General features: G+C 43.0%; 1 protein-coding gene across 5 annotated transcripts in view; it reads left to right on the forward strand.

Annotated features, from left to right (window-relative positions):
* Nucleotides 1-24,880, forward strand: part of LOC147017726 (uncharacterized) — a 422,376-nt gene that overhangs the window by 289,819 nt on the left and 107,677 nt on the right. For 3 of the 5 annotated variants that reach the window (XR_015049612.1, XM_085847591.1, XM_085847590.1), the window contains exon 5: nt 22,954-23,042. Coding sequence is in view for 2 of the 5 variants with exons in the window: in XM_085847591.1 (XP_085703717.1) it covers nt 22,954-23,042 (89 nt within the window). In the remaining 3 variants the exon portion in view is untranslated. Of the gene's footprint in view, nt 1-8,118; nt 8,384-22,953; nt 23,307-24,880 lie in introns of all 5 variants that reach the window. The other 2 variants (XR_015049613.1, XR_015049614.1) reach the window with 2 other exon arrangements.

A 24,880-nucleotide genomic window follows, 5' to 3' on the forward strand; every position in this document is an offset into this window, starting at 1 on the left:
GATCCTTCTTCCTCTTCTTCCTCCTGCCATCACACCATCTTCCTTCTATTTGAGCTGACCCACTCTCACCATTACCGTTACCATTTCTTCCTACAATCTTTCACTCCCTAATCTTACCTAATCTTCAGAAATCCATCAAAAAAAAATTTTTTTCCTTGTATCCTTTCTAACTATACACCTCCTCAAACCACGTGTCTCTCTCTACCCCTCCCTCTTCCTGTTACTTTTCATCAACACATCAGTTTCACTCTACATTTACGGATCCAAATTCACCATACACCTCCATGATTTTACTTCAACCTTTCTTTTCCGAATCTTGCGCAATCTTTATCAAAATTTTTTTTATAATGATAGCAATAATAAAAATGGTCCCTTATGCTTCAGCATCCTCTTTCATACGTGTGGTTCTCATTACTGTATCATAATTCACAACTCTTTTTCTACATCAACAGACTGCTCTCAATTCAACCTTTCCTTCATCCCTTGTCGAAAAAGCCCATCTGCGACAACGTTTCTTCTCTCTGTTCTCTTAATTCGCCTTTTTTTACATCCTTCAAGTAATATCTTTAGCCGCATATCTGAACTCAAAAAAATTTAAACCCCAGTTTGCAATGCATGTTCACTTTCCATCAATCGACTTTTTTTTTCCAATCGTCCTCACCCCTCCCTCTGAAAGCAACCGTCACACTCTTCCACCTCCAATCTTCCCTCTCACCTTTCTCAAAAACTCCCCCCTCACCTTTCTCCCTCAACTCTCCCCACTCACCCTTCTCCCTCAGATCACCCTCTTCACTCACCCTTCTCAAAGTTGCCCCCCTCATATCCACAAAGCTGCCTCCTTGCCCTGCCCTCTCTCCTCCATTTCGTCACTCCATCTCCTCAAATCCTCGACTACCTTCTACCCTCTCTCTTCTTATTCCCCACTGTACCTCAACCCAGCTCCACAGAGCCTTTTCTCCCTCCTCATCATCCGGCCCTCTCCCCAAGCTCTTCTGCAATCCTCCACACTCCTTCAACAACTCTCCTGACCCCCCCCCTCCTCCCTTGTCCTACTCTCACACTCCCCTGCACACAAAGCCTCCAACCCTCCCTCTTCCTCAACAGTGTGGACCACAAACATCCAGGGCATTCACTCAAACCTGACAGATCTTTCCATACAGGTTGCCATTGACAAACCAGACATAATCTGCCGAACAGAAACTTTCCTCCTTCAAGACATCCCAGACTCCCTAGTATCTCTCCATAGTTACTCCCTCCTATGGTATGACAGACCTGAGCCTCGTCCTGGTGGAAGAGTTGTTCTCTTCATCAAAGACTCTATTCCTCACTCTCCATGCACTGCCCTCACTCCCCCACACCCCCAGGAATACCTCTGGCTACGGCTTCCCCTCCATTCCCACCTCATGTTTATATGCTTGTTGTACCCTCCACCAAACAGTGATGACTTCATTTACACCTCACTATCCGAAAACATGGACCAACTTCTATCTTCTCATCCCAACTCTCTCTTCCTCATATGTGGTGACTTCAGTTGGCTAGGTGTGAGTAACTCTCTCAATACCTGTCATGGTACTTCAGCAAAAGACTTCTGCGACTCATTGGGACTGACTCAATCGATCAACTTCCCGACCCGGATCTCAGTGAATTGTGCATCATCTCTTCTGGATCTGATTTTGACAAATTTCCCTGAAAATATCTACTGTTCTTCCTCTGCTCCAATCGGTTCTTCTGACCACGTCCTTGTCAAAGTGGACATCTCTCTGGCTGTTATTGGAGAACCAGCTCAATGCTGTCGAGTCTGGCATTTTGCACAGGCTGACTGGCAGGGACTTCCAGCAGCCAAACTTCTGGACTGGTCTCCCATCTCTACTTTCTCCATCAAACTCATCCTGGGAATTCTTTCAAAGAAACTTGCTCTTCCTCATGCACAGATTTATCCCCTCTCGTCTTCAGTTGTCCTACCCTTCCTCCCGCCTATGGTTCACTGAAGCTTGTGGCGAGGCAGTTGTCCTGAAACAACTTGCTTTTGCCTCATGGAAAGCAAATCCAACTGAAGGTAATCTCAGTTCATTCCACAAAGCTCGGAACAAGTGTGTATCTATCCTCAGGAGAGCCAGAAAACAACATCTTTCTAATCTCATGTCTGAACTCTCAAACCTCTCTCCCTCCTCCAAATCCTGGTGGCGTCTCATCAAATCTGTTTCTGGTCTATGTTCCCCTCCATCCCTCCCTTACCTCAAATGTCCGCACTGCTGACACCGCACATGAAAAGGTTAAATGCCTAAACGCGGTGTTTGCATCGAAATCTTGTGTCGCAAACCCATCACTTTCTGTACCCACCTTACCCAGTCACACCCAGCTATCCCCGGACTCTGTGTCCTTTTCCTCTGAGAAGGTGGAAACCTCGACTCAGATTCTGCAACCGGTCCAGATGTCATCAGCCCACGTGTTCTAAAAACCTGCCCCTCTGCTCTTGCTCACCTTCTCTATGTTCTATTCACCCTTTCATTTTCTCAAGATCATCTGCCATCTGCTTGGAAATCAGCAAACATCACTGCCCTGCATAAAAGGTGCAAAAACAGATCCCTGCAAAGACACACCAATCAGCCTTCTCCCTATCATCAGCAAGATTATGGAATCATCATCGCTTCAGACATAAAACTCTTCCTCTTCTCTAATGGCTTGATATCCGATTATCAATTTGGTTTCAGACCAGGTCACTCTACCCTGGATATGCTGCTTCTGCTCTCCCAACAATGGATGGAAGACCTCAATACCAGACATGAAATCAGAGCCATCCTCCCAGACATAAGGCGTGCCTTCAATACGGTCTGGCACCCTGCCTTGCTCACCAAACTCTTCCTATTGTACCCAAGGCCATCTCCACTCATGGCTCACAGACTTCCTCTCCTGTCGCAGTCAACGTGTTGTAGCCCTAAATGGAATTCTTTCATCCCAACCTTCCTGTCCAGGCTGGAGTTCCTCAAGGCAGCGTTCTGGGCCCTGTTCTATTGTGGTTTTCATCAACGATCTCTCCGACTCTCTGAAAAATCCTCTTTCTCTCTTTGCTGATGACTCCACCCTCTGCTGTACCATCTGTTATCCCTCAGAGCCCTGCAAGCAGCAGTTCCTTCACTTTCTGCAGATCTGGATAAAATCACAAACTGGTCCAACATGTGGCACATGTCTCAATCCTGACAACTCTCACACCCTCACTAAGTCTCTCCGAAAAGACTCTGGAAAACCCCGCCCATCTACTCTCTCAACCATCCCCTTGAAGAAGTCCTTTCATTCAAGGTTTTGGCCCTCACCATCTGTCTTGATCTTTCCTGGGAAAGCCACATTTCCAAGCTAGCCTCCAAAGCCAACCACGAACTGGGCATTGTAGAAGTGGAGTTCCTTCTTTCGTAGTTTTATGATCAATCTGCTTGAATGTGACCATTAATAATAATTGTAGTCTCAGTTTTATTAATACACCTGTTTTCTAATTGCTACACCTGTTTCTAATTACTTAATGTATATTCATCTTGATGTAACTCTTTTTATTGGATCTTATTATCAAATGTATTTTATTGGATCTAAGACTCAAATGTATCCTCTCTTGCTTATTTTGTACTGGAGCCAAAAGGCCGAAAGCCAATTGGCTCCACAGCTTTCCTGATGTCTGATTCTCTCATTGCTTTCCTGGATGTACTCAACTCCCCCTCCCTTCTTTCTCTCTCTTGTTCTCTCTCTGCTCTTAGATTTCTAATTGATGAGCTTGCCATCGTAAAGGAATGATGTTATGCTGACAGCCTGGTACATTAATCTGTCCAGAATTGCTCTGCTCACAGTTGGACCGCTATTCAACCCTTGCTCGCTTTCCTGCGCATTTGTTGTTTCTGACCAAGGCGATAAGAACCTCAGCTTCACCCGATGGAAACAAAGGCATTTAGGATCATTGATATCTCCTGCGGTGAGGCTGAGTTTTTGGGTCTCTCACTCTCACCACAGGCAGGTCGGTGGTATTTTTGTCTTCTAGCGTCTCCTCTCCGGTCTCACCCCCTCTGCTCTGTCCCCCCCGCCCCCCCATACTTATGCAGGGTGTTCAAGGTCTGCCAGCAACCCCATTCTGGTAAAACTTCCAAAATCATGAACCACTGCTCACCTTCACTCTTTCATTCCTCTTTTTCTCGGTCTTTGGAATAAACTCCCACACTCTCTTCAATCTCATTCTTCCCTCCAGGCCTTCAAAACAGCTGTTTATCACCACCTCTTATCTTCCCCCATCCAAAACCATGATCTTTTCTACCCCCGTTAATCCTACCTCGTTCACAATTCCCTGCCTTCCTTCCCAAAAGTTCCCTGTCGTGTTAGATCCTGAAAGTCCTTGTGATGTCCATCTTGTATACCCTGTGTACCCCACCCCATCCCTCTCCCTTCCACAGATCTCCTAATGTCTCTGTTGCCCACTGTTTTGTCCTCCCCCCTCCTGTTCCTCTTGTCTCCTGCCCCCCCCCCCGTTGTGTATTGTGTGTTAGCTCTCATACGAGCCTTGACAATGTATACAAAAAAATAAAATAAAATAAATGAACTCGTTCAGCGTAAGGCATTCCTGGTTTGCTTCCCGCACCACCATTACTGCAACAAACTTTCTCATACACACTCCATTCAGAGCTTTCAAGCAGGAAATAATGACTATAATGGTAACAAAAATCATGTCATGTAAAAAGTCAGTGTAAAATCCAGCCCCCACCCCCCCATCCCCCAAATATGGACTCTATTTTCATGTCAAACTAGTGACCTAACTGTGATGATGCATGTTTCTCATAGGATTCAATCTCTCCGGTACCATTGCAATACGCTGTACAATGCGACAGTTCTTTCCAGGGGGATGCATCAATTCAGTGCCTTTCAACCCAATCTGCTATTTCCCCCACGTGCACAAGACTCCCTGTTCAATTTAAATGATGCAGCTGGATCGTTTAATTCTCACCAGTACACCATATGTTTTAATCCACAATTTTTACAGCCATCGTTAGGATATTGGCAGTTTAATTTACTACTAGCAAAGGTACCCGGCATTGCCAGGCAACGCCGGGTCACTCCTCCAAACCCATCCCCTCCCTCCAGACTCCCACTCCACCCTTCTCCATTGCCTCCTCCCTACCTCCCTTCAAACCCTCACCCTCCCTTTCCCCTCCCTCCTCCCACATCCTCCTTCCCCAACCCTCCCTCTGGACTCCCATCCAACACCTTCCCCTCCCTCCTTCCACTCCACCATCTTGACAGGGAGAGAAGAAGAAAGGATTCAGTTGACAGCCGCATTTGAGCTATGTGAGTGGAGGAAGTCAGTAATCCAACTTGAAAAATTCAAAAGTTCCTGGATCCGAATATTATCTAAAATCGGATAAATTCATCCTCGTCATAAACCCAACAGGTGCACCAAATGTTGTCCGAATTCGTCCACAACTTTTTTGCAGCAAGTTCACACTTGTGGTAGCAATGTGTTTCGTAGCTTATATATTAAAAACAAATTAATGCTCACAGGTGATTACCTGCCAGGTTATTATTACATGTTACCTTTGGCTAGGAAGGGTAAACCTCCATATTATTGTGTTTTCAAGGATAAGAAGACAAGTTGCCATTTACAGAACTTTGAAGGGAAAATATTTTCTGCTTCGGGTTGTTTTCAATTCCCAGTTTTTTTTCTATTTGCTCCAGAAAAAGTCAGATAGATGTGATGTAGACTCCATGAGTTGTTAGATATACCGGATGAGTTAAAGAATAGTTATTGTAATATTTCCTTTGGATAATTGTCGATGCATTACCTGAACTAAAAACTTTACTTCGTAATTTTTCATTGGATCCGTCTGTTAAGAAGAAAGTGCTTTTACAGACAAATTTAAATTGTATGATTTATTTTTTGCAATTTAAATTCCAGGTGATGATACAAATTACTGAAGGTTATTCTTATTTCTTGAATCCTCAAGCCAAATATTAATGGATCAATAGTAGCAGGTATAACAATTCCTGTGAGATCTAAAGTAACGCTAGCCATGGGATGATGTACAAATCTTTTCAAAATACTCATAATAATCATTGACAAGAAATTGGTTAATGTTACAAAGAGCTGTGTCAAACATGTGTGAAGTGCTTTTTGGTTAACCTTGGTGTTGGATTTACGGCATTTCCTGATTATTTTCCAAGTTGAATGCATTGCAGTCATTCCCGTTAATCCACACGCTGAATAAAGAACAAAAGCCGTAACTATGATCGGCATTTTATAGTTTCCACATGCAGATCTTGCAACTGCTCCAAAAATACAGGTTACATCTTTTATTACCACGACGGGTTTGCAAAAGATCATTAGTGTCGTGACTGCAGGATGGCTGATGCTCAGTATTAAACCGAGTGTCCAAACAACAGCCGCGAGTTTCAGAGCACCCCTTTTGTTTGCAATCCGAGCAACATATGTGTAAGGCCAAAAAATAGCAAGGTGTCGGTCAATGTACATCAACCAAATGTTGAGGAATTGTTGAATAATGGTGAAGTAGAGGAAAAACATTTCCACCAAGCACTGTACAAATGAAATGTTTCTTTTCAGTGCCAACACAGTAGCTAGGTAATAAGACACACCAACTATTGCCCAAGCTGTATCAGTAAGTGAACACAATGTGATGAAGAGTAACAGAGGCTTATCGAAATTCCGTAAGAAACAAGCCATTATGATTGCCGAGTTCAAGAGAATGGAAAAGCACATAATGGCGGTAAAAACCCACAACATGGAATGAAATCCTCCGTTGTCTTGAGAAAGGTCCGACATGTCCAGCTGGATCACATGAGATGTTATTCTTGGATTTGTTTTATTCATGATTTTGAGCCTGTGTGAACACGACAGTTGGAACTATTTTAATAGTATTAATAAACACCTTTGGAAATATTATTGATCATGTAAAAATCACGTTTTTAAATGTAAAAAAATATTAATAACTATTTCCCTTAATGATTTTTACATTGTATATTTGGTGTGTTTTACATTATCTATTATTTTATTTTTCTTCGATGTTACAGTCCAGTGTGGAAATTTCAAACTCCATGTTCAGTTTTTAAAATGATGAATCTTCGGAGCATGTGCAGGTCTAGATTGTCACAAAACATGTCAATTAAATATTTAACAACTAATTAACAGGTGTTCATTTTACTATCCAACGATTCACCAGGAAATTTATTGTGCAGGTAAATGTATCTTAGACTGTTTTATCAATAAGTTATACCCCATTGTGTGCTGTCACATTTCAAACTGTAACGACACTCGGAAGAGCGCATACTGATGCCAGGTTGAACAGTTTACATTATTTATCCCACTGACAGGCCAAATTTGGATCCGGACCTGAAACACAATCGATTTTGGCTTGTTCTTATCACCTTACCAACTCGTCCATCTAGTTTGTCTTAACTCGTCCACAACATTTTGAAATATCGGACTATATATTGTTTTTGGGCCCATTTCTCAATGATGAAGAATCACTTTTAAAAATATATATTCTCGTATCTGGATCTGGATCTTCATCAAAATCGAATTAATTTGGCCTTGTAACACTCCTCATGTGTCCACCACGTTTCGTCTGAATCTGCCCATAACTTTTTGTGATATCGTGTTATGTATCATTTTTGGCCCTATCATTCAATGGTGAAGAATCACTTGATATAAATTGTAGTATCCAGATCTGGATCTTAACCAAAATCGAACCATTTCATCCTTATCATAAACCCAAACTGTCCACCAAATTTTGTGTGCATCTGTCCACACCTTTTTGAAATACCCTGGTCAGAAACAAACAGGCAGACAAACTGAAAATATAACCTCCGTCCATCTTTGGTGGAGGAAATAATAAATACACATACTTTATTCTGAGAGATTGACAGCATGGTTAAGAGGTCATGCACTTACCTTGAGCTAAATATTGTGTAGGTTCAATTGTCAGCCCAATATAAACTGGAGGATTGGTGCTGCATAGTCAGGGGTTGCATCACACTTTTGGGTGTTATGTTTCTTGGACGTTAAGACGTTAAGGTAGGGTCCCATCTGCCATTATTAATATTTGGACATTGTAAATCCCATGGTGTCTTTTACAGAGAGAAGGCATTTGCCACCAATAGGTGAAAATCAGGCTTTACGAGCCGGTTTGTGAAAGAACGAAGACGAAGTTTTGCTGGTGAACATTATTATCGATCTGAGTTGATGAACATGTGGAACAATTCATGAAATTAACATCATGTTGATTGAGGTTTACGACCCACCATGGGAGACGAGGAGAAAGTGATGTTTCAGGCATTCACCCTTCAATGGAGCAAAGGAGGATGAAGGATTAATGTCAGCTTCTCGTTGCTTTTCACATTGGTGAGAAAAGCTTTTAATCAATGTCCTGAGAATCCTTTCCTTTGATTGTGAAAGATGTGTGAGAAAAACTTGGCTCAGCCGATGACCCAAGAAGGTGGGAATATTGAGGTTTGTTAAAGAATTTATTGTAGTCTTAAATATTGGAGTTGAATGTTTGATTATCAGTTAGTTTTAGCAAGCCAATAATACAATATCACTATTTTGGAAGGTGATTTGCTAATAACTTTTCAAATGATATTGAAACGTTGTTCAAAATGTCTGTGACATTTTAAAGCCACACTGATACATAAAATAACACTCACACGTAAACTAATGAAGTTATAAATGCAATCAATGCCATAAATTGGAGTTGTTTAACTCTCCATTGTACTTTATGTTTTGGTATGGGTGTTCAATTTCCAAAAAAGATCATTTCTGGTGATATGCTCTGCACCGAATATAATCATTTTTCATTGTTACTCTCAACATATCTATGTCTACCACCTGAGCCCTTTTACAACCTTTTAACTGCCATTTCCTTTAATTATATGAATCTATTTCTCTTTAAAGCCACAACCTTATCGGTAAACCCTCCTGTTGTAGCAAATTGTTCAATTTAAATTCCACTTCTTGCATTTTAAAACATCAGCTCACAAAATAGATACATCATTCACTTACTTGGAACGTCGGTTCAATAATAATCATCAGTTGATAAGTCATTGGTTATATGTGTGCTGAATTCTCACTTTTAATATTGAAATTATATCTGTAGGGAAAACACATTTGCCTTCCATTGGGGTCACAGAACTCAAATAGGAGGAAGTGATTTGCAAAGCACCAAATGAGAGTTGTTAATGTTAAACCCCTGGAGATGTCCATCATTTCTTTTATTCCAGCTTTCTAAATAGGAACAAACGAGGGATGACAGATAGTGAACTATAATTATTTATTAATGGCTGAATTACTAACAAACATTTCTCGCTATGGAATCTGTGATTATAAAGCAATGTACGTGCTCTATTAATATATTAAAATTATTTTTACAGGATAAAAACATTTTATAAAATGGAGACTCTTGAATTGGTTTCTTTGTTCATGCTTCATAAAAGCAAAGTCAACGAGAACGGCACTCAATAGAGTGCATACCTTCACCAAACTGAACAGTTTGTGTTTTGTGTCTGATTGAAAGGCCAGATCTGTAGCCAGACCATAAACAAAATGTAATTGGCTTATTTATGTCACCTACCCAAATAATCCATCCACAACTTTTTGAAGTATCATGCTATATATCAATTTTGACCCCATCTCTAAATGGTGAAGAATTCACTTAAAAATTCTCGTTTCCAGATCCAGATCTTAACTTAAATCAAAATCTTCTTCTTTGTCACACACCCAACCAGTCTACCAACTTTCATCCAAATCCGACCAAAACTTTTTGAGATCTTGTGCTAGATATCATTTTTTGCCAGAACACTCAAGGGTGTTTCGCCCAGGCATATTGTTAGGTCAGGCCAGATGAGATCTATGACTTGCTACAGGTATCATGTAAACCTGTGCTAACCTGTTTCATGGTCGGGTTGTCGGCGACAAAACCCTCCCCCCCACTAGGATTCCTGGCGAGGAGGGTGTCCGGATATGGATACCCAGCAGGATTGAAAAGAAAACTTGTCAAAGGGCAGAGTAACTCTTTGTGAGCCAACAGCCATCCATATCTAGTGCCCAACTTTATCTGCGGACATCCTCCTGCAGTTGGGTTACTTCTTATTAGGAGGTTGGTGGCAGGATTTGCCCTCCGGCCACCATAAAACCCTTCATTCCACAAAACGTACAACAAAGAAATCTGAAAACCCACTCTGTGGGAGATCCTCCTGTGCAGCTTGCCTTCACAGGGCAGCTCACTGGATGATGGGATTGGGGCAAAGCCTTCAGGACCCCCAATCTTTGAGGATAGGAGGAAAACCATGGGGTAACCTACCCGGATCAGGTTGCAAGAGTGTGCATCGGGTGGTGCTAAGGTGTCATCCACCAGACTGCGGTCTCCATGGGTTAACTCGAGGCGGTCCCTTCAGGTGGGTGCCTGGAATGTCCTATCCCAAAGAGAGGATGATCACCTGTCTCTGCTGTCATCTGAGCTCAAGTGTTTGTACATCCGTATTGCAGCACTCTCTGAGGTTCGGAGACTGGATTGCGGCGAGATTATAGTGGGTGGTTACACCTTCTATTGGACTGGTCGCTCTGATGGTTACCATACCCAAGAAGTTGCTGTAGCTGTATCCAATAAGCCGACATCAATGAAAATTGAGGTGACACCGGTCAACGAACATATTATGAGACAAAGGATTCGTCACTCCTTGGGTGTCATTTCCCCGAGTCTCTATATATGCTCCCCTAAGGTGAGTAATGTCACCGTGAAGGACGCATTCTATGCTACACTCGAGCCTGTGGTTGATCAGTGCCCCAGGTGAGATACTCTTCGAGTCTTGGGGGATTTCAGTGCATCGACTGGAACTGATAGGGATGGTTATGAGGCATGTGTTGGTCCCCGTGGGTCTGGAACTGTGAACCAGAATTGCACTAAGTTCCTTGACTTTCCAAGAAGTCATGGACTTTGGGTGACTGGTTCATGGTTTCAGCACCCACAGGCTCATCGCTGGACTTGGTACTCCAACGCTGGTGGTGTGCCAAAGGAGATTGACCATGTGCTCAGTGATGGTCGCTGGAAGATGATCCAGAACTGCACGGTCTACCAGAGTGGTCAGTTCCTCAATACCGACCACAGGCTTGTTGTAGCAACTCTGAAGTGCAAGCTTAAATCCAGGAGAATGGTACTATCCCAGCCAAGGCTGGATGTTGGCAAGCTCAAGGATGAGAGGGTATCTGAGGAGTTTGTGAACAGGCTGAGTGGAGATTTGGGGGTCTTGTTGCTTTGGGGGATCCTGAAGAGTAGTGGAGTGCCTTCAAGACCACCGTACTTGATGTTGCAGGTGGTTGTCTTGGAACTCACCAGAGGGTGAAGAAGAATTTCACTCACTCACCGAAAAACTCACCGGAGGTCTCTCACAGGACAGTGGAGAACATTGACCAGAGTCACAGGGCCAGGCTGAATGGCAGAGTTGAGCTGTTCAGGGAGCTGAGGCGTAAAGCTGTGCGTGCACCAAGTGTATACAAGGAGGCCTATGTGTGATGAATCTGTGAGAGGGTAGAGCATCACCTGTGGTCAAGTGATTCTCGTTCTGCTTACAGGGGAATTCGCGCATTGCGTTCGTCCAAGCTTGTCCCTCAGCTTCTGCAGTTATTGCAGAGGGTGGTGAGTTCTTGACAGAGGAGTTCGAAGTGAAGGCCTGCTGGGCCAGTTACTTTGAGCGGCTGTATTAGGCTGATCCACCAGCTGTCGAGTTGGATGTCAGGGGTATTACAATCCCTATTGCTGACGTTTGTGGAAACACAGGCTGTGCTGAACAGGTTGAAATGGGGGTAAAGCTTCTGAGATCTGTGGCATCCATGCCGAACTTCTCAAGGCTGGTGGAAATGCTGCACTCGTGTCGTTGCATTCAGGTCTGTGCTCTGCCTGGAAGACAGGCATCATCCCAACTGACTGGAAGAGGACCCTTGTTGTCCCTCTCTGGAAACGGAAGGGTGATCGCCAAGACTGCAACAACTACCGAGGGGTGACGACACTCTCAATGCCGGGCAAGGTCTTTGCTCAGATAATTCTTGAAAGGGTTCACAGTCAGGCTTTACACCAAAGAGGTCAACGATTGACCATATCCTTGCTCTTCGTGTCCTCACCAAACGCAGACGAGAGTTTCACAAGGGCTGCTTGCACCCGATGTTGATCTCTGTAAAAGCATTTGATATAGTGAATCGGGATGCCCTCTGGAAGATTATTGGTCTTCGTGGGGTGCCACTAAAACCGATTAATCTGACGTCTGAACTATACTCTGGTACTGAAAGTGCTGTGAGATGTGGTGGTTCCATCTCTGACTTATTTCCAGTGGATACTGGAGTTCATCAGGGGTGTGTACTGGCCCCCATACTTTTCAGTACTTATATGGACTGGATTCTGGGGAGGATGTTGGAGAGATCAAGCTGCGGTGCATCGTTTGGGAATGTCAAGATCTCTGACCTTGATTTCGCAGATGATGCAGTCATCTTTGCGGAGACTCGAGATCCTTTGGGGGGCCCTCAAGGTGCTGGACGAGGAGTCAAGCCTCTGGAATTACGGGTTTCCTGGGTCAAAACTAAGATCCAGCCTTTCAATGACATCTTGGATACTGCTTTCCTGTCTGTACCTGTTTGTGGTGAGGATGCAGAAGTCATGGAGAGATTCACTTACCATGGCAGTGATAATCATGTCTCTGCTGGCTGTGAGCCAGAGGTCAACAGACGTCTGGGTCCGGCCTGGGGAGTCATGGATTCACTGGATCATGGGGTGTGGCGCTGCTCTTAAGGCCCGGTCACACCTTGACGTTTTAGCCAACGTATGCCGATTTTTGATTTTTTTTTCTAAAACGCTGGCACACGTTGAATACGTTATTGGTAAGTTTTGATAACATTGAGAGCACGCTGAAAAACACTGCCATACGTCGTTGTACGTTGGCTTTAAACGTTGTACTTTTTGGTTGTCCTCAAATTTTTTCATGCTTGAAATTTCACGACGTATGCCGGCGTATGACTCACACGTTCTGCTACGCTGACCACAAGTTGTATGCACGGTCTGCGATCGTTGACAGACGTCAACACATGCTACTTGTAAGTTAATCATAAGTTGAGACACGCCGAGGTAATGTTTAGCGTACCTGAAACTTATTTCTAACCTATGATTAACGTGTTGTTGGCACGTTACGCGATCGTTGCCACACATCGACGGACGTTACTTTTAAGTTACTCATAGGCTGAAAGACTTCGGTATAATGGATCGTCCTTGCGTCAGCGTCCACGGCCACGGCCAGGACACTTATTTGCAGCATTCTTCAAACTTTTCTTCGGCATGACGAGGATGTTCACACTTCGATGTCTAGCTTGGCTATGATTCCAATTGTCCATCGGCAGCGTCTATTTAAAATAGTCGAGTTTGAGCGTTTTAACACGTTCAGAAGAAACGCTTCATATTTCAAAACCCCAGCGTCAAAAAACAAAGGCGAGTGACAGCAATTTAAATTGTTCATTGTAAACAATGAAAATAGCTGAGTGGTACCGTTTAAAAGTCGTTGAGTGTAAAAAAAATCCAATTGTTGAGCGCAAGCGTCTACTTTCAATAGTGGAGATGCAGCCATTTAAATCGTTGAGTTTATCATTTAAATCGTTAAACGCAAGGACGATCCATCATAACCCACACCCTCCCCCTCACACTCACCTACTACTGCCAACATGAACAAACCACTACTAATACTAATACTGATACTGATACTGTTACTGCTGACATGGACATCGACTCAAAAAGGACTCGAAAACACTGTTGGGTTCCCCTTTTATGAGCAGCATTTTTATATACCAATTCCCAAAACCGCTGGGAACACGTCTTTATATGGCAGTTGTAAGCTAGAAACACGTTCATTTATTTTTTTTTGTTGACCGGAAGACGTCATTGGAATACGTCTACATACGTCGATGTGTGTTGGGACTACGTAAATAATAGGTTCAAAGCACGTCAAACATAAGTTAGAAATAAGTTTCGCGTAAAAAATACATTACCGCGACGTGTTTCGACTTATGAGTAGCTTATAAGTAGCCTTTGTGGACGTGTGTAAGCGTCCACATATCATGTGTAAAACTTATCCCCATCGCATGCGGAACGTGTGTCATACGCCGAGTACGTCGTAAAATTTTGAACATGTTTAAAATTTCTTGACGTACTCTACTTACTACGACGTATGATAGCGTACTTTAGCATTCTACTCACGTATACCAAACTTACTCATACCGTATTTGACGTGCCCCAACGTTTTAGACACATTTTTCTTAGGTCGGCATACGTTGGCAAGATCGCCAAGGTGTGACCGCGATGTTGACACTTCCATTTCTACGGCAGTTATGATTCGAATCGTTGTGCGTCAGCCTTTTAATAGGCTACGTCACGACATCGTCGGCGATGCTTGCAACACGCTATGCCTAAGTTAGACTATCGTTGGGCATCGGTTGTGTAGGCCGACAACAGGTTCAGCATTCGTTGGTATAAGTTATCTATAACACAACGAAACGTTCTGCGTCCGTTACCATTGCGTTATACATAAGACCAAGTCGCTATGAATACGTCCGAATCTTTAAAAAAAAAACATCAAAAGTTCAACTTAAGCCAGCGTTTTAGATACATTTTTATACGTTGCCATCGCTGGCTAAAACGTCAAGGTGTGACCGGGCCTTTACCAATGTGGGAAGACGAAAGTCCGAGTCTTCCGGTCCTTGGTGCTTCCAGTCTTGCTCTATGGATGTGAGACTTGAACTCTGACCAGGGATCTGAGACGGAGACTTAATTACTTTGGTACCAGGTCTCTTTGAAGAATCCTTGGCTATCGCTAGTCAGACTTTGTGTCCAACGAGCGGTTGCTGAGAGAGACTCAAATGCGATTTGTTACCTGTATAGTCCGGAGCGTCAGCTGTGGCTATATGGACGTGTGGCTCGTTTTCCTGATGCTGATCCTGCTCACCAGATTCTCTCAGCGAGGGAGCCTTGTGAGCAGAGGACGCCATTGTGCCAACCCCATTCCTCGTGGTTGCAGCAGCTTTATCGGCATCTCAAAGATATGGCGATGAGCCAGGCATCTGCCTGGGGGATTGCCAGACAGAGGCCACTGAAGTTCTGGTGGAAAGTGGATGGAGCGACGCGCTGCTCCAATGTATGCTCCGATACCTGACCTGACCTGAATGTGTTGTTGCAAACTCTTTTATTTGGTATACGAGACCGTTTATACATGAGAGGTTTCTTGTGTAAAATGTGTTGTTTGGCTGAGTGCAAGCTAAAATACACACTATTTGCTGAGAAACAAATGTTTATTAATTAGAAAAGTGGTTTGGAACCAAAATGAGGGCAGACCAAACCAAGCTCATGTGTTAAAAATGTTTTTTATCGGAAAATTAGACCGTTTTTGCATGAAGAAGGTTTCTTGTGTAAAATGTTTCTTTTACGTAGAAGCTAAAACACACACTAATTGAGGAAAAAAACATGTGTTTCTGCATTAGAGTCGTGATTTGGAACAAAAGCACGTTGAAAATAACCTAAAGTCTTGTTAAAAATGCTTGTTTTAGGCAAATAAGATTAGGTTTCTTGTGTAAAATATTGTTTTTCTTAGAACAAGCTAAAATACACACTCTTTCATGAAAAACATGCCTTTCTCCACTTGGAACAACAAATGGGGTCAGAAAAAGCTAATGTATTGTTAAAACACTTGTTTTTGATAAATATGACCGTTTTTGCATTAATATGGCTTCTTGTGCAAAATATTGTATTTTGCTTAGAACAAGCTAAAGTACACACTATTTCATAAGAAACATGCATTTCTGCATTAGAAATTTAATTTGGAACAAAAAGTAGGCTCAAAATTACCTTATTTGTTGTTTAAAACGCTTGTTTTTGGCAAATAATACCGTTTAGGCATGAATAAGGTTTTTTTTTGGAAAATGTAGTTTTGCTTAGAGCAAACTAAAATACACACTATTTGATGAAAAACACTCGTTTCTGCATTGGCTTGGTGATGTCGACAATAAAACGGGATCAGAACAAGCTAATGTGTTGTTAAAAACACTTGTATTAGGCAAATTCAACCATTTTTGGTGAATTAGGTTTCTTGTGTAAAATATTTTATTTTGCTTAGACCTAGCTGAAACACACACTATTTGATGAAAAACACGAGTTTATGTATGAGCATCGTGATGTAGAGAATAAAAAAACTCTCTCTCTCTCTCTCTCTCTCTCTCTCTCTCTCTCTCTCTCTCTCTATCTCTCTCTCTCTCACTCTCACTCTCACTCTCACTCTCACTCTCACTCTCACTCTCACTCTCACTCTCACTCTCACTCTCACTCTCACTCTCACTCTCACTCTCACTCTCACTCTCACTCTCACTCTCACTCTCACTCTCACTCTCACTCTCTCTATCACTCTCTCTATCACTCTCTCTATCACTCTCTCTATCACTCTCTCTATCACTCTCTCTATCACTCACTCTCTCACTCACTCTCTCACTCACTCTCTCACTCACTCTCTCACTCACTCTCTCACTCACTCTCTCACTCTCTCACTCTCTCACTCTCTCACTCTCTCACTCATCATCATCGGTTGGGACGCGGCTATGCCACTCATGCAATGTCCCCCTTACCAGTGCACTGGTACTCATTTTGCCGACATCGGAAGGATGACAGGCTGAGTCAACCTCCTGGTGTATTAATTCAGCGGCCCAACGGGGCTTGAACTCAGGACCCTAGGATCCCAAGCCACCCCAACAACGAAGCCAACACCAGGCTTCAGTACAAGCTAATGTGTTGTTAAAAACGTTTATATTCGTTAAAAATCAACTGAGTTTGCCTGAATTAGGTTTCTTGTGCAAAATATTGTTTTCAATATAGAACAAGCTAAATATACACTATTTGATGGAAAAACACGTATTTTTACATGAGAATCATGGTTTGGAATAAAAAAGTGGGGTCAGAAAAAGGAATGTATTTTTAAAAACACTTGCTTTAGGTAAATATGACCGTTTTTGCATTCATCAGGCTTCTTGTGCAAAATATTGTATTTTGCTTAGAACAAGCTAAAATACACACTATTTCATAAGAAACATGCATTTCTGCATTAGAAATTTAATTTGGAACAAAAAGTAGGCTCAAAATCACCTTATTTGTTGTTAAAAACACTTGTTTTTGGCAAATAATACCGTTTAGGCATGAATAAGGTTTGATTTGGAAAATGTAGTTTTGCTTAGAGCAAACTAAAATACACACCATTTGAAGATAAAGATGTGTTTCTGCATTGGAATTGTGATATAGAACAAAAACAGGGTCAAAACAACCTAATTTAATGGTAAAACTATTGATTTAAGCAAATAGACCGTTTTATGACATGAATAAGGTTTCTTGTGTAAAATATTTTGTTTTCCTTCGAACAAGCTAAAATACACACTAATGGAGGAAAAACGGGTGTATCTTATTAGAATCGTGATTTGGAATAAAAGTGGGGTCAAAGCAATCTTAAGTCTTGTTAAAAATGCTTGTTTTAGGCAAATAAAACCGTTTTTGTGTGAATAAGTTTTCTTGTGTAAAATGTATTTACTATTATTGTATTTTTAGTTTGGAACATTTAACTAAAATGTATTTTTAGTTTGGAACAAGGTAAAATACACATTATTTGATGAACAATGCCGTTTATGCATTAGGTGAGCTATATTGACAAAAATGGAATCAAAACGAGCAAATATGTTGTGAAAAACGCTTGTATTAGACAAATTCAAAAGTTTTTGGTGAATGTGGTTTCTTATGGAATTTTTGAGTCCCCTGGACTCTGTATGGAATTGATTGATGACTTTTGTGTGGACAGTGGCATGAAAACGTGAAAGCAGGGGGGGGGGGCGAAAAACACCTTAATGGATAGGTTATGAGCTGTAGTTGTGCACCTTGACACTGCTTTTTTGACAGACATGTAGATGCGAGGAAAAAACGGTATTTTTAATCGCGCTAATATATTATATTGCGAGACGCCAACCATGATGACGCTGCTAAACATACCCTTACTTCTCTGTTCCCATAACGGCCTTTAACAACAAGAACGATAGTTTCATGGTCCAAGGGGACTTGTATGTTCAAAAGAACATACCCTTATATTTTCTTTTTAAAGCTTAGAACAAGGTAAAACACACTATTTGATGAACAACAAGCATTTCTGCATGAGAACAGTGATATGTAGACGAAAATGGGGTCAGACCAAGCTAATGTGTTATGAAAAATACTTGTTTTAGGGAAATATTGTTGCGGAAATGGGCCCTTAGTGGGTTATTAAATATAGGATCAGCCCAGATCCCCCTTAAATGCATGTTTAGCCAGGTTGTTTGGTAATCATGTGTGTCGGCAGGTGTAGCAGGCTGTCCAGTGTTCATACGGTGGTGGTGTACTGAGAGGCGCGTTCTTCTTCTTCCTTCCTTCCTCCGAACTAGCCCCCGCCCAGCGCTCTGACAGTGTCAGTCAACGAGACGTGTCAGCAACCCATTGGTGGAGAGCGGCTGAAAACTCGAAGGATGGACCAATCACGGGTCCCCAGTGGCGGTCCCAAGAAGCCCGCCCCGAAAGGCGAGAGGAACTGGCTGCAGTGAGAGTCTGGGATCTGCTTCATGAGGGGTGACTCGACGAGTTGTTCCTCCTTGGCCTGGATTCACATACTGGACCTGTTGAGAGGCCAGCTGGATCACACCGGATCTTTAGCTCCTGTGCCATCGACCTTACGGGGGCTGGACGCGCCGAGGCTGGTGCGTGAGCGGTGCCGACAAAAGGAGTACGAGCGCCATCTTGCCACGTTGTGTGCTCGAGCTGGGTGCTCAAATCCGACGACATCGGATTGTCACGAGCCGCATTCGTGCCTCACAAACAAGTCCTCTCATCCATGAGGCACCCCCAAGTACTCCGTGTCTTGTCTGCATGTTGTCCAGGCCAAAGGCTTATTTCGCTAGGGCCCCCTTCGAAACCCGTATCCGTAGATCCCTAGTTAAGAGCGTGTTATAGATTAATTATAATATTGTAGTGAATGCTTTGCTTGTGTCGTGTTCCCCATGTTCCCCCAATAAATCTGGCTGAGCTATATGAAATTTGCCGCCTTGAATTTATTCGTGCCGCGCCGAGGAACAATCCGCTCGATTTGTATTTAAAACCAAAACGGGCTACAGACTGGCAGACTTCGCTCGGTCTCTGACAAACCCAGTCTGTAGCCGGGGTCTATTTCCCCAACTGGTGTGGCTCAGGTGTACGTTGGTATCGTGATCTGAGGCGCGTGACCTGAGACCTGTGCCGAACTTGCCGGCGTTATAACCCCCGAGACGGCGGTGCTGTTAAGTGCCGCCGAATCTTCAACAATATAACCGTTTTTGCATGAATAAGATTTCCGATGTAAAATATTTTGTTTTCCTTCAAACAAGCTAAAACAAAAGTGTTTTCCTTCGAACAAGCTAAAGCCAGCCCCAGAGGTGAGAGCATACTCCATCAGGCTGTGGATGAAAGCTTTGTGAATAGGAGTTCAGGTGCGCAAGAAAGGACTTTACACGACGGAGGATGCCCAGGTAGCGGTTGGCTTTGGAGGCCAAATTTGAAATGTGGTTTGCTCAAGAAAGATCATGGCTGATAGTGTGACCCAGGAGTTTGAATGACTGAACTTCCTCTTAAGACAGTAGATAGGAGGGTTTGCCAGATGTTCCTTTCGGAGAGAACTAGTAAGTGTGAGATTTGTCTGGATTGAAAGACATATTCCAAGTGTTTGAACAGCTTGTGATTTTTTTTCAAGGTCTGAAGAGAGGCAAGAGGCTGCCAGCCCGTCTGTCTGAAGGATGAGGGATGTCATGGCAGAGGGTGGAGTCATCAGGAAATAGACAAAGGATTTTCCAGTCAGAGATTGATGAAGCAAAATGAATAATAAAGAGATGAAGAGGATTTGGTCTCAGTAAATAGATAACTAAAGAGGATTTGGCAAATAGATAAATACATAAAGAGGATTTGGTCTCGGTATAGACTGTAATGCCCTTCAGGAGCTCCACCAAAGGAACTGCAACAGTTTAAAGGAAAACATTATGTTCTCACACAGTAATCTGGGTTTGGCATCTTTATTTTGCATCACAAGTGGTGCTGCAGAAATCCCCCAAAACAATCCAAATATAACTGTAGAATAACGAATCCAAATATAAATATAAAATAATGAAACAATCCAAATACTGTACTTTATAAATGAGTCATAACTCGAAAATAGCAATTTCATTGCTAATGGAAGGCCATTTCAAGCACTTTGTGAAAACGCTGTGCACCTGGGTTTATTGGTTGACATTGATCTATTTCCTGAGATGCAATGTTTTTTTGTGGCAGCATGTTGTGGCTAATGCTATAGCATATTGAAGTCTGTCCGAGCCTTTAATTACAATATTTGTGATATCTCTGACTTTTACATCAAGTGATGTTCCGGATTAACCACTGTCATCTGACGTAAAAGCAATTGGCATCTGCTATTTATCAAAGATCAAGCTGTTTACTCCGACCTCTATAGGACTCCCTTTTGGTCACTGTCCCGTGACATGTGAACATCGTTTAATTAATTGGTAAGAGTTTTACTTCTTCAACCATTCAAGGCATTGTTGTATTCGCTCTGCAGAAAAGTGAATATTTCAGGGGAATCTTTAAAATGGTGAAGCATCACCAAAATTGGCGTGAATACTCACCAGGGACCACTTTTAGAAAAAAGTCCGTTAGCCACCGGAAATTTCAAGATGCTTGCCATTTCTCAAGATGGCCGCCATTTTCAACACATATTATTTTTGCCATAAAATTTCACAGAATACTCCAATTTGAATGATCTTGGTGTCAAAATATATGTTTTTGACTATGCGGAAGTTAAATTTACATCTTTTTTTGTGTTTTGTGTTTTTTTTGTAGTTTTGCTGTGTTAATAAGTAGTATGGTTACAATAGTAGAAACCTCCCTCTGTGTGGCACACAAATAGATTTTATCATACAAGTGCTACCAGCACAACAAACACAAACCAGACTACTCCAGTCCACTATTGGATCATATCAACTGAAAGCCGATAATAGTATGTTAACTGCTCTGAGAAACGAGGTGTGGCTGATGTTTTGAGTGTTGGAAATGCATTTGGAAATGCAATTCAATTTGTACCCACTTAGCTTGACTTGCCTGCTGACAAATCTAAACACAAGCCTCCACGAAGACTAGTTATTCCAATGTATTGTGACATCCACGGGACTTGAACAGTTCCGCCAACGTAGAATGAGCCGAAACGATGGAGGCGATTTATTTGTTTATAACCCAAACATGGCGGTTCTAATCGCTCTACCGCACACGGGACGAGGAAGGTGGCACGAGTCGCTTTTCACTGAGTTGATGATGTTTATTTGTTTTTATTTTCACCAGAAATAACAAGACTCGGCAAGAAGAGGGATCCGGGGCGATTCGACGGGATGGTGTGGGATCGGGCGTGGGGAAAAACACAGACAATTCCAATGAATATAGAGATCTCTAACCTTCTAAGGCGCCAAGCACGCACACACACACACACACACACACACACACACACACACACACACACACACACACACACACACACACACACACACACACACACACAAAACGTAGCTATTTCTGGTGGTCAGGCTGGACCGTGGTGTGGACGCAACCGTCCCTGGATCGGCGTCGGACGAGCCGGCCTTGCTCTCGCCAGGGGGGGCAGGAGAAACCGCGGTGCTGTCGACCTCCTGGTCCTGGCCCAAGTCCGCCCACAGCCGCCAGGGAACCAGCTCCGGCGCCAAGCCGAGAGCAGGAGAGGGAGGCAGGTCCGCCCGCCGCCCGACCCCGCACTCCGAGTCAGCAGAACCCCAGAGCCAACCAAAGCGAGGCACGAGGCTCGGCAAGGCTCCAAGACACGATCAAGAACACGATCGATTCAGCACAACAACCAGGACGCTCTCTGCCGCCACAGCTTCCACACCAAAAAAAAAAACACGATCGTTCTGGTTGTAATCTTCTTCCTCTTCCTTTTCGACCCCGAACAGAACCTTTTTATCCTTCTGTCCTCGTCACTTCAATCGAGCCGTTTATTGGCCCACCGCCATCGCCTTCCGCCAATCATGATCACGGGGCGGAGCCATCCGCTGCACTGTCCTGTGACGTCACGGCCAGTCTCCAGAGAATACCAAAAAGGGGTTTACGCAGACACACTTACCCTATCCCGTGTCCCTATCTAATTACGTGACAATTATCATCTCCCCCTTGAAGAAATGAACATTTACTAGACAACTTATCACCACTGAATTGCTACTTATTACATCGAGATCCTGGTAAACTCGAACAGCATGGCATACCTAATTAAACATCCTAATTACCCTTTGAATGCATACCCCCCCTCAAACGTAACAGTATTTTGGTGTGCTGCAGGATAAAGGTTTCCTTCAATTCATGTCCAGGTGTGTCTAATATACTCACCATGCTGGTGAAGTGCAGATTGGCGAGAGCGAAAGGCCATGTGTGAAACACTCGTACCAGCCAGTGGAGAATGAAACGAAAGCCTTTAATTATTTGGCCAACCAGCCATTCCTCTGTACACACCGGCGTAGGGAAAGTAAAGGAACGCCTCATCCCAGTTGTGGGGATTTTTTTCACGTACATTTGTTATTTGCATTTGGGAGAGGGGGGTGTGCGGAAGTGATGTAAATTCTCTATGTAAATGTGTATCGTATTGCGCCACTCCAGGTGGGGAAGGGTATTGCAAGTCTCCACCATTTACAGGACAGTATTCTTGTTCCCACGTTTTCCAATGCTGTGAGGTGTTTTGAATTGTAAGCAGTTAGAATGTTTTTACTTCATGCATGTAACCCAGGTTATTATTATTTTGCCTATACAGAGCTGTCAGTTGCCTATACACCGCCCGAATAAAGGTATGCTTCAGAAGAACGTGCCACATGCTTGGAACAAGATCGTCCGGAGGGGCAGGTACTCTGCTAATATGTGATAATATATCAAATCGTCTTGCGAGTAAAGTTTGATTAGTGATGTTGCATTGATGTGTTGATTGAGTGCCTGAATGCAACTGAGGTTGTGGATCTATTGATATCGGTAATCTACTGATGTGGATCCATGACCGGGGTTGTGGATCCACCGTTTGGAGAGGTTCTGGGCTGAAAGGATCGAAACCTCAAGGAAGAACGATGCTCAGCTGATGATCCATGCAGTCGGGAAACATTCAACTTCTTACAGGTTAAGGTTCTTACTTTTGGGAAGGGAACTATGTTTTGAGATTTAGAATTTAAATGAACTTGAATGTCGAATGTTGTGAAATTAACATCATTTACAGCAATGCTTTAAATTATATATTTAGCCGATACTGTACAACTATTAAAAAGTGTGCGTGCGTGCGTGCATGCGCATGCATGTGTCAGTCAGTCATTGAGTCTTCTCCATAACTCGAAAACCATGAAACCTAGCGGCCCCAAACTTTGCAATGGGAACTCCAAGGTGGTGCATGAATGAAAATTGTGTTTTGGGGAAATTTAAGGATGCTCATCACAAAAAATAAAAAAAACATCACCAAGATGGCGGCACACTAGCTTACTCGGTGCTCTGTCACATCACTGGGTTCTTAAGCTGCCACTTTGTTCAGCCTGCTCAAAAATTCCCTGACTCAAACAAACCACAACGGTTTCTTCATGATAAAGTGCTCAAATTTTTTTTTTCCACTTTCCTCACTGATATCGTCAAATGCCTGATCTCCATAGCTATGAAATCGCTGTATGCATTGCTTTCAAATTAGGAACTTGGAGCGATTTCATGCATCACACGACGTGATTTTCCACGATGACCTCTCATGGACAAATTAAAGTATATAATTGAAATATGATTTTGGCTTTGAGGATCAGATATCGTCTGAACTAAATAAGTGTCAAAGTGTGGATTTAAATCTGAAAATGTTAAGCAATCGGTGATGTTTTTGATTTTCCGGGTATGTCCTAGTCCCAATCAGCTTGCTATTACCAAGCCAGTCGTTCCTTAGCAACCGCTTCATTGTAGTGCTTGCTTGAGGACGTAAGCCACTTGGTGAGTGCTCTACAAGCTGCTCCATTGTTCGTTTGCAAGCCATTTTATAGATGACTTGAAGGCTCCTTCGTTCACCGCTGTTATGCCTGGGCGCGTTGCAGCTCTGGAAACGCCATAAAATGTAAGAAGAATCAGATCCCTCCTTGTCCATATTCAGCAAAGTGATGGGTGGAATTTACTCGCGACAAGTGGTATTTTGAGAGAGACCTGAGATGCGTCTTCACGGAGTTCACACACATCTTTTTATGATGTGGCATGGTGAGGTGAGCAATGTGGTCAGGTCCGAGTGAGTGACGTGGGAAGGTGAAGTGAACGACGAGATACAGGGTGTTCCAAAAAGACTCGGACAACTTTATTTGCAAATACTGTATATTTAGAACTACAAATGACACCCTTTGGTTTATATGATACAGAAACTCAATGTTTTGTACACACCATCAAGGCACTTCAATGCGAGCTCTGGTCACATACGTCTGCCGTATGTACATGTCTGCATTTTTGGTTCGCGGGCGCCAGCAGTAAGCACTATTTTCGTTGTGTCTGTGTGTCTGTCTGTTTGTCTGTCTGTTTGTGACTCTTTCCAGAGCATAGCTCCGTGACGTTTGATGCGATCTTGATGAAAATTGGACACAAGCTAGATATCATGGTCGAGTTGTGTCTTTTTGTATGAGGGGCGTCCCACGCCCCTTGTGGGCGGAGCGACGCCCACTTGAACTCTTTATTTATTGGTTCGTGGG

Source organism: Eptatretus burgeri, chromosome 11 (assembly GCF_056783735.1).
Source record: "Eptatretus burgeri isolate ZD-2024b chromosome 11, Ebu_testis_v1, whole genome shotgun sequence".
Lineage (NCBI taxonomy): Eukaryota > Metazoa > Chordata > Myxini > Myxiniformes > Myxinidae > Eptatretus > Eptatretus burgeri.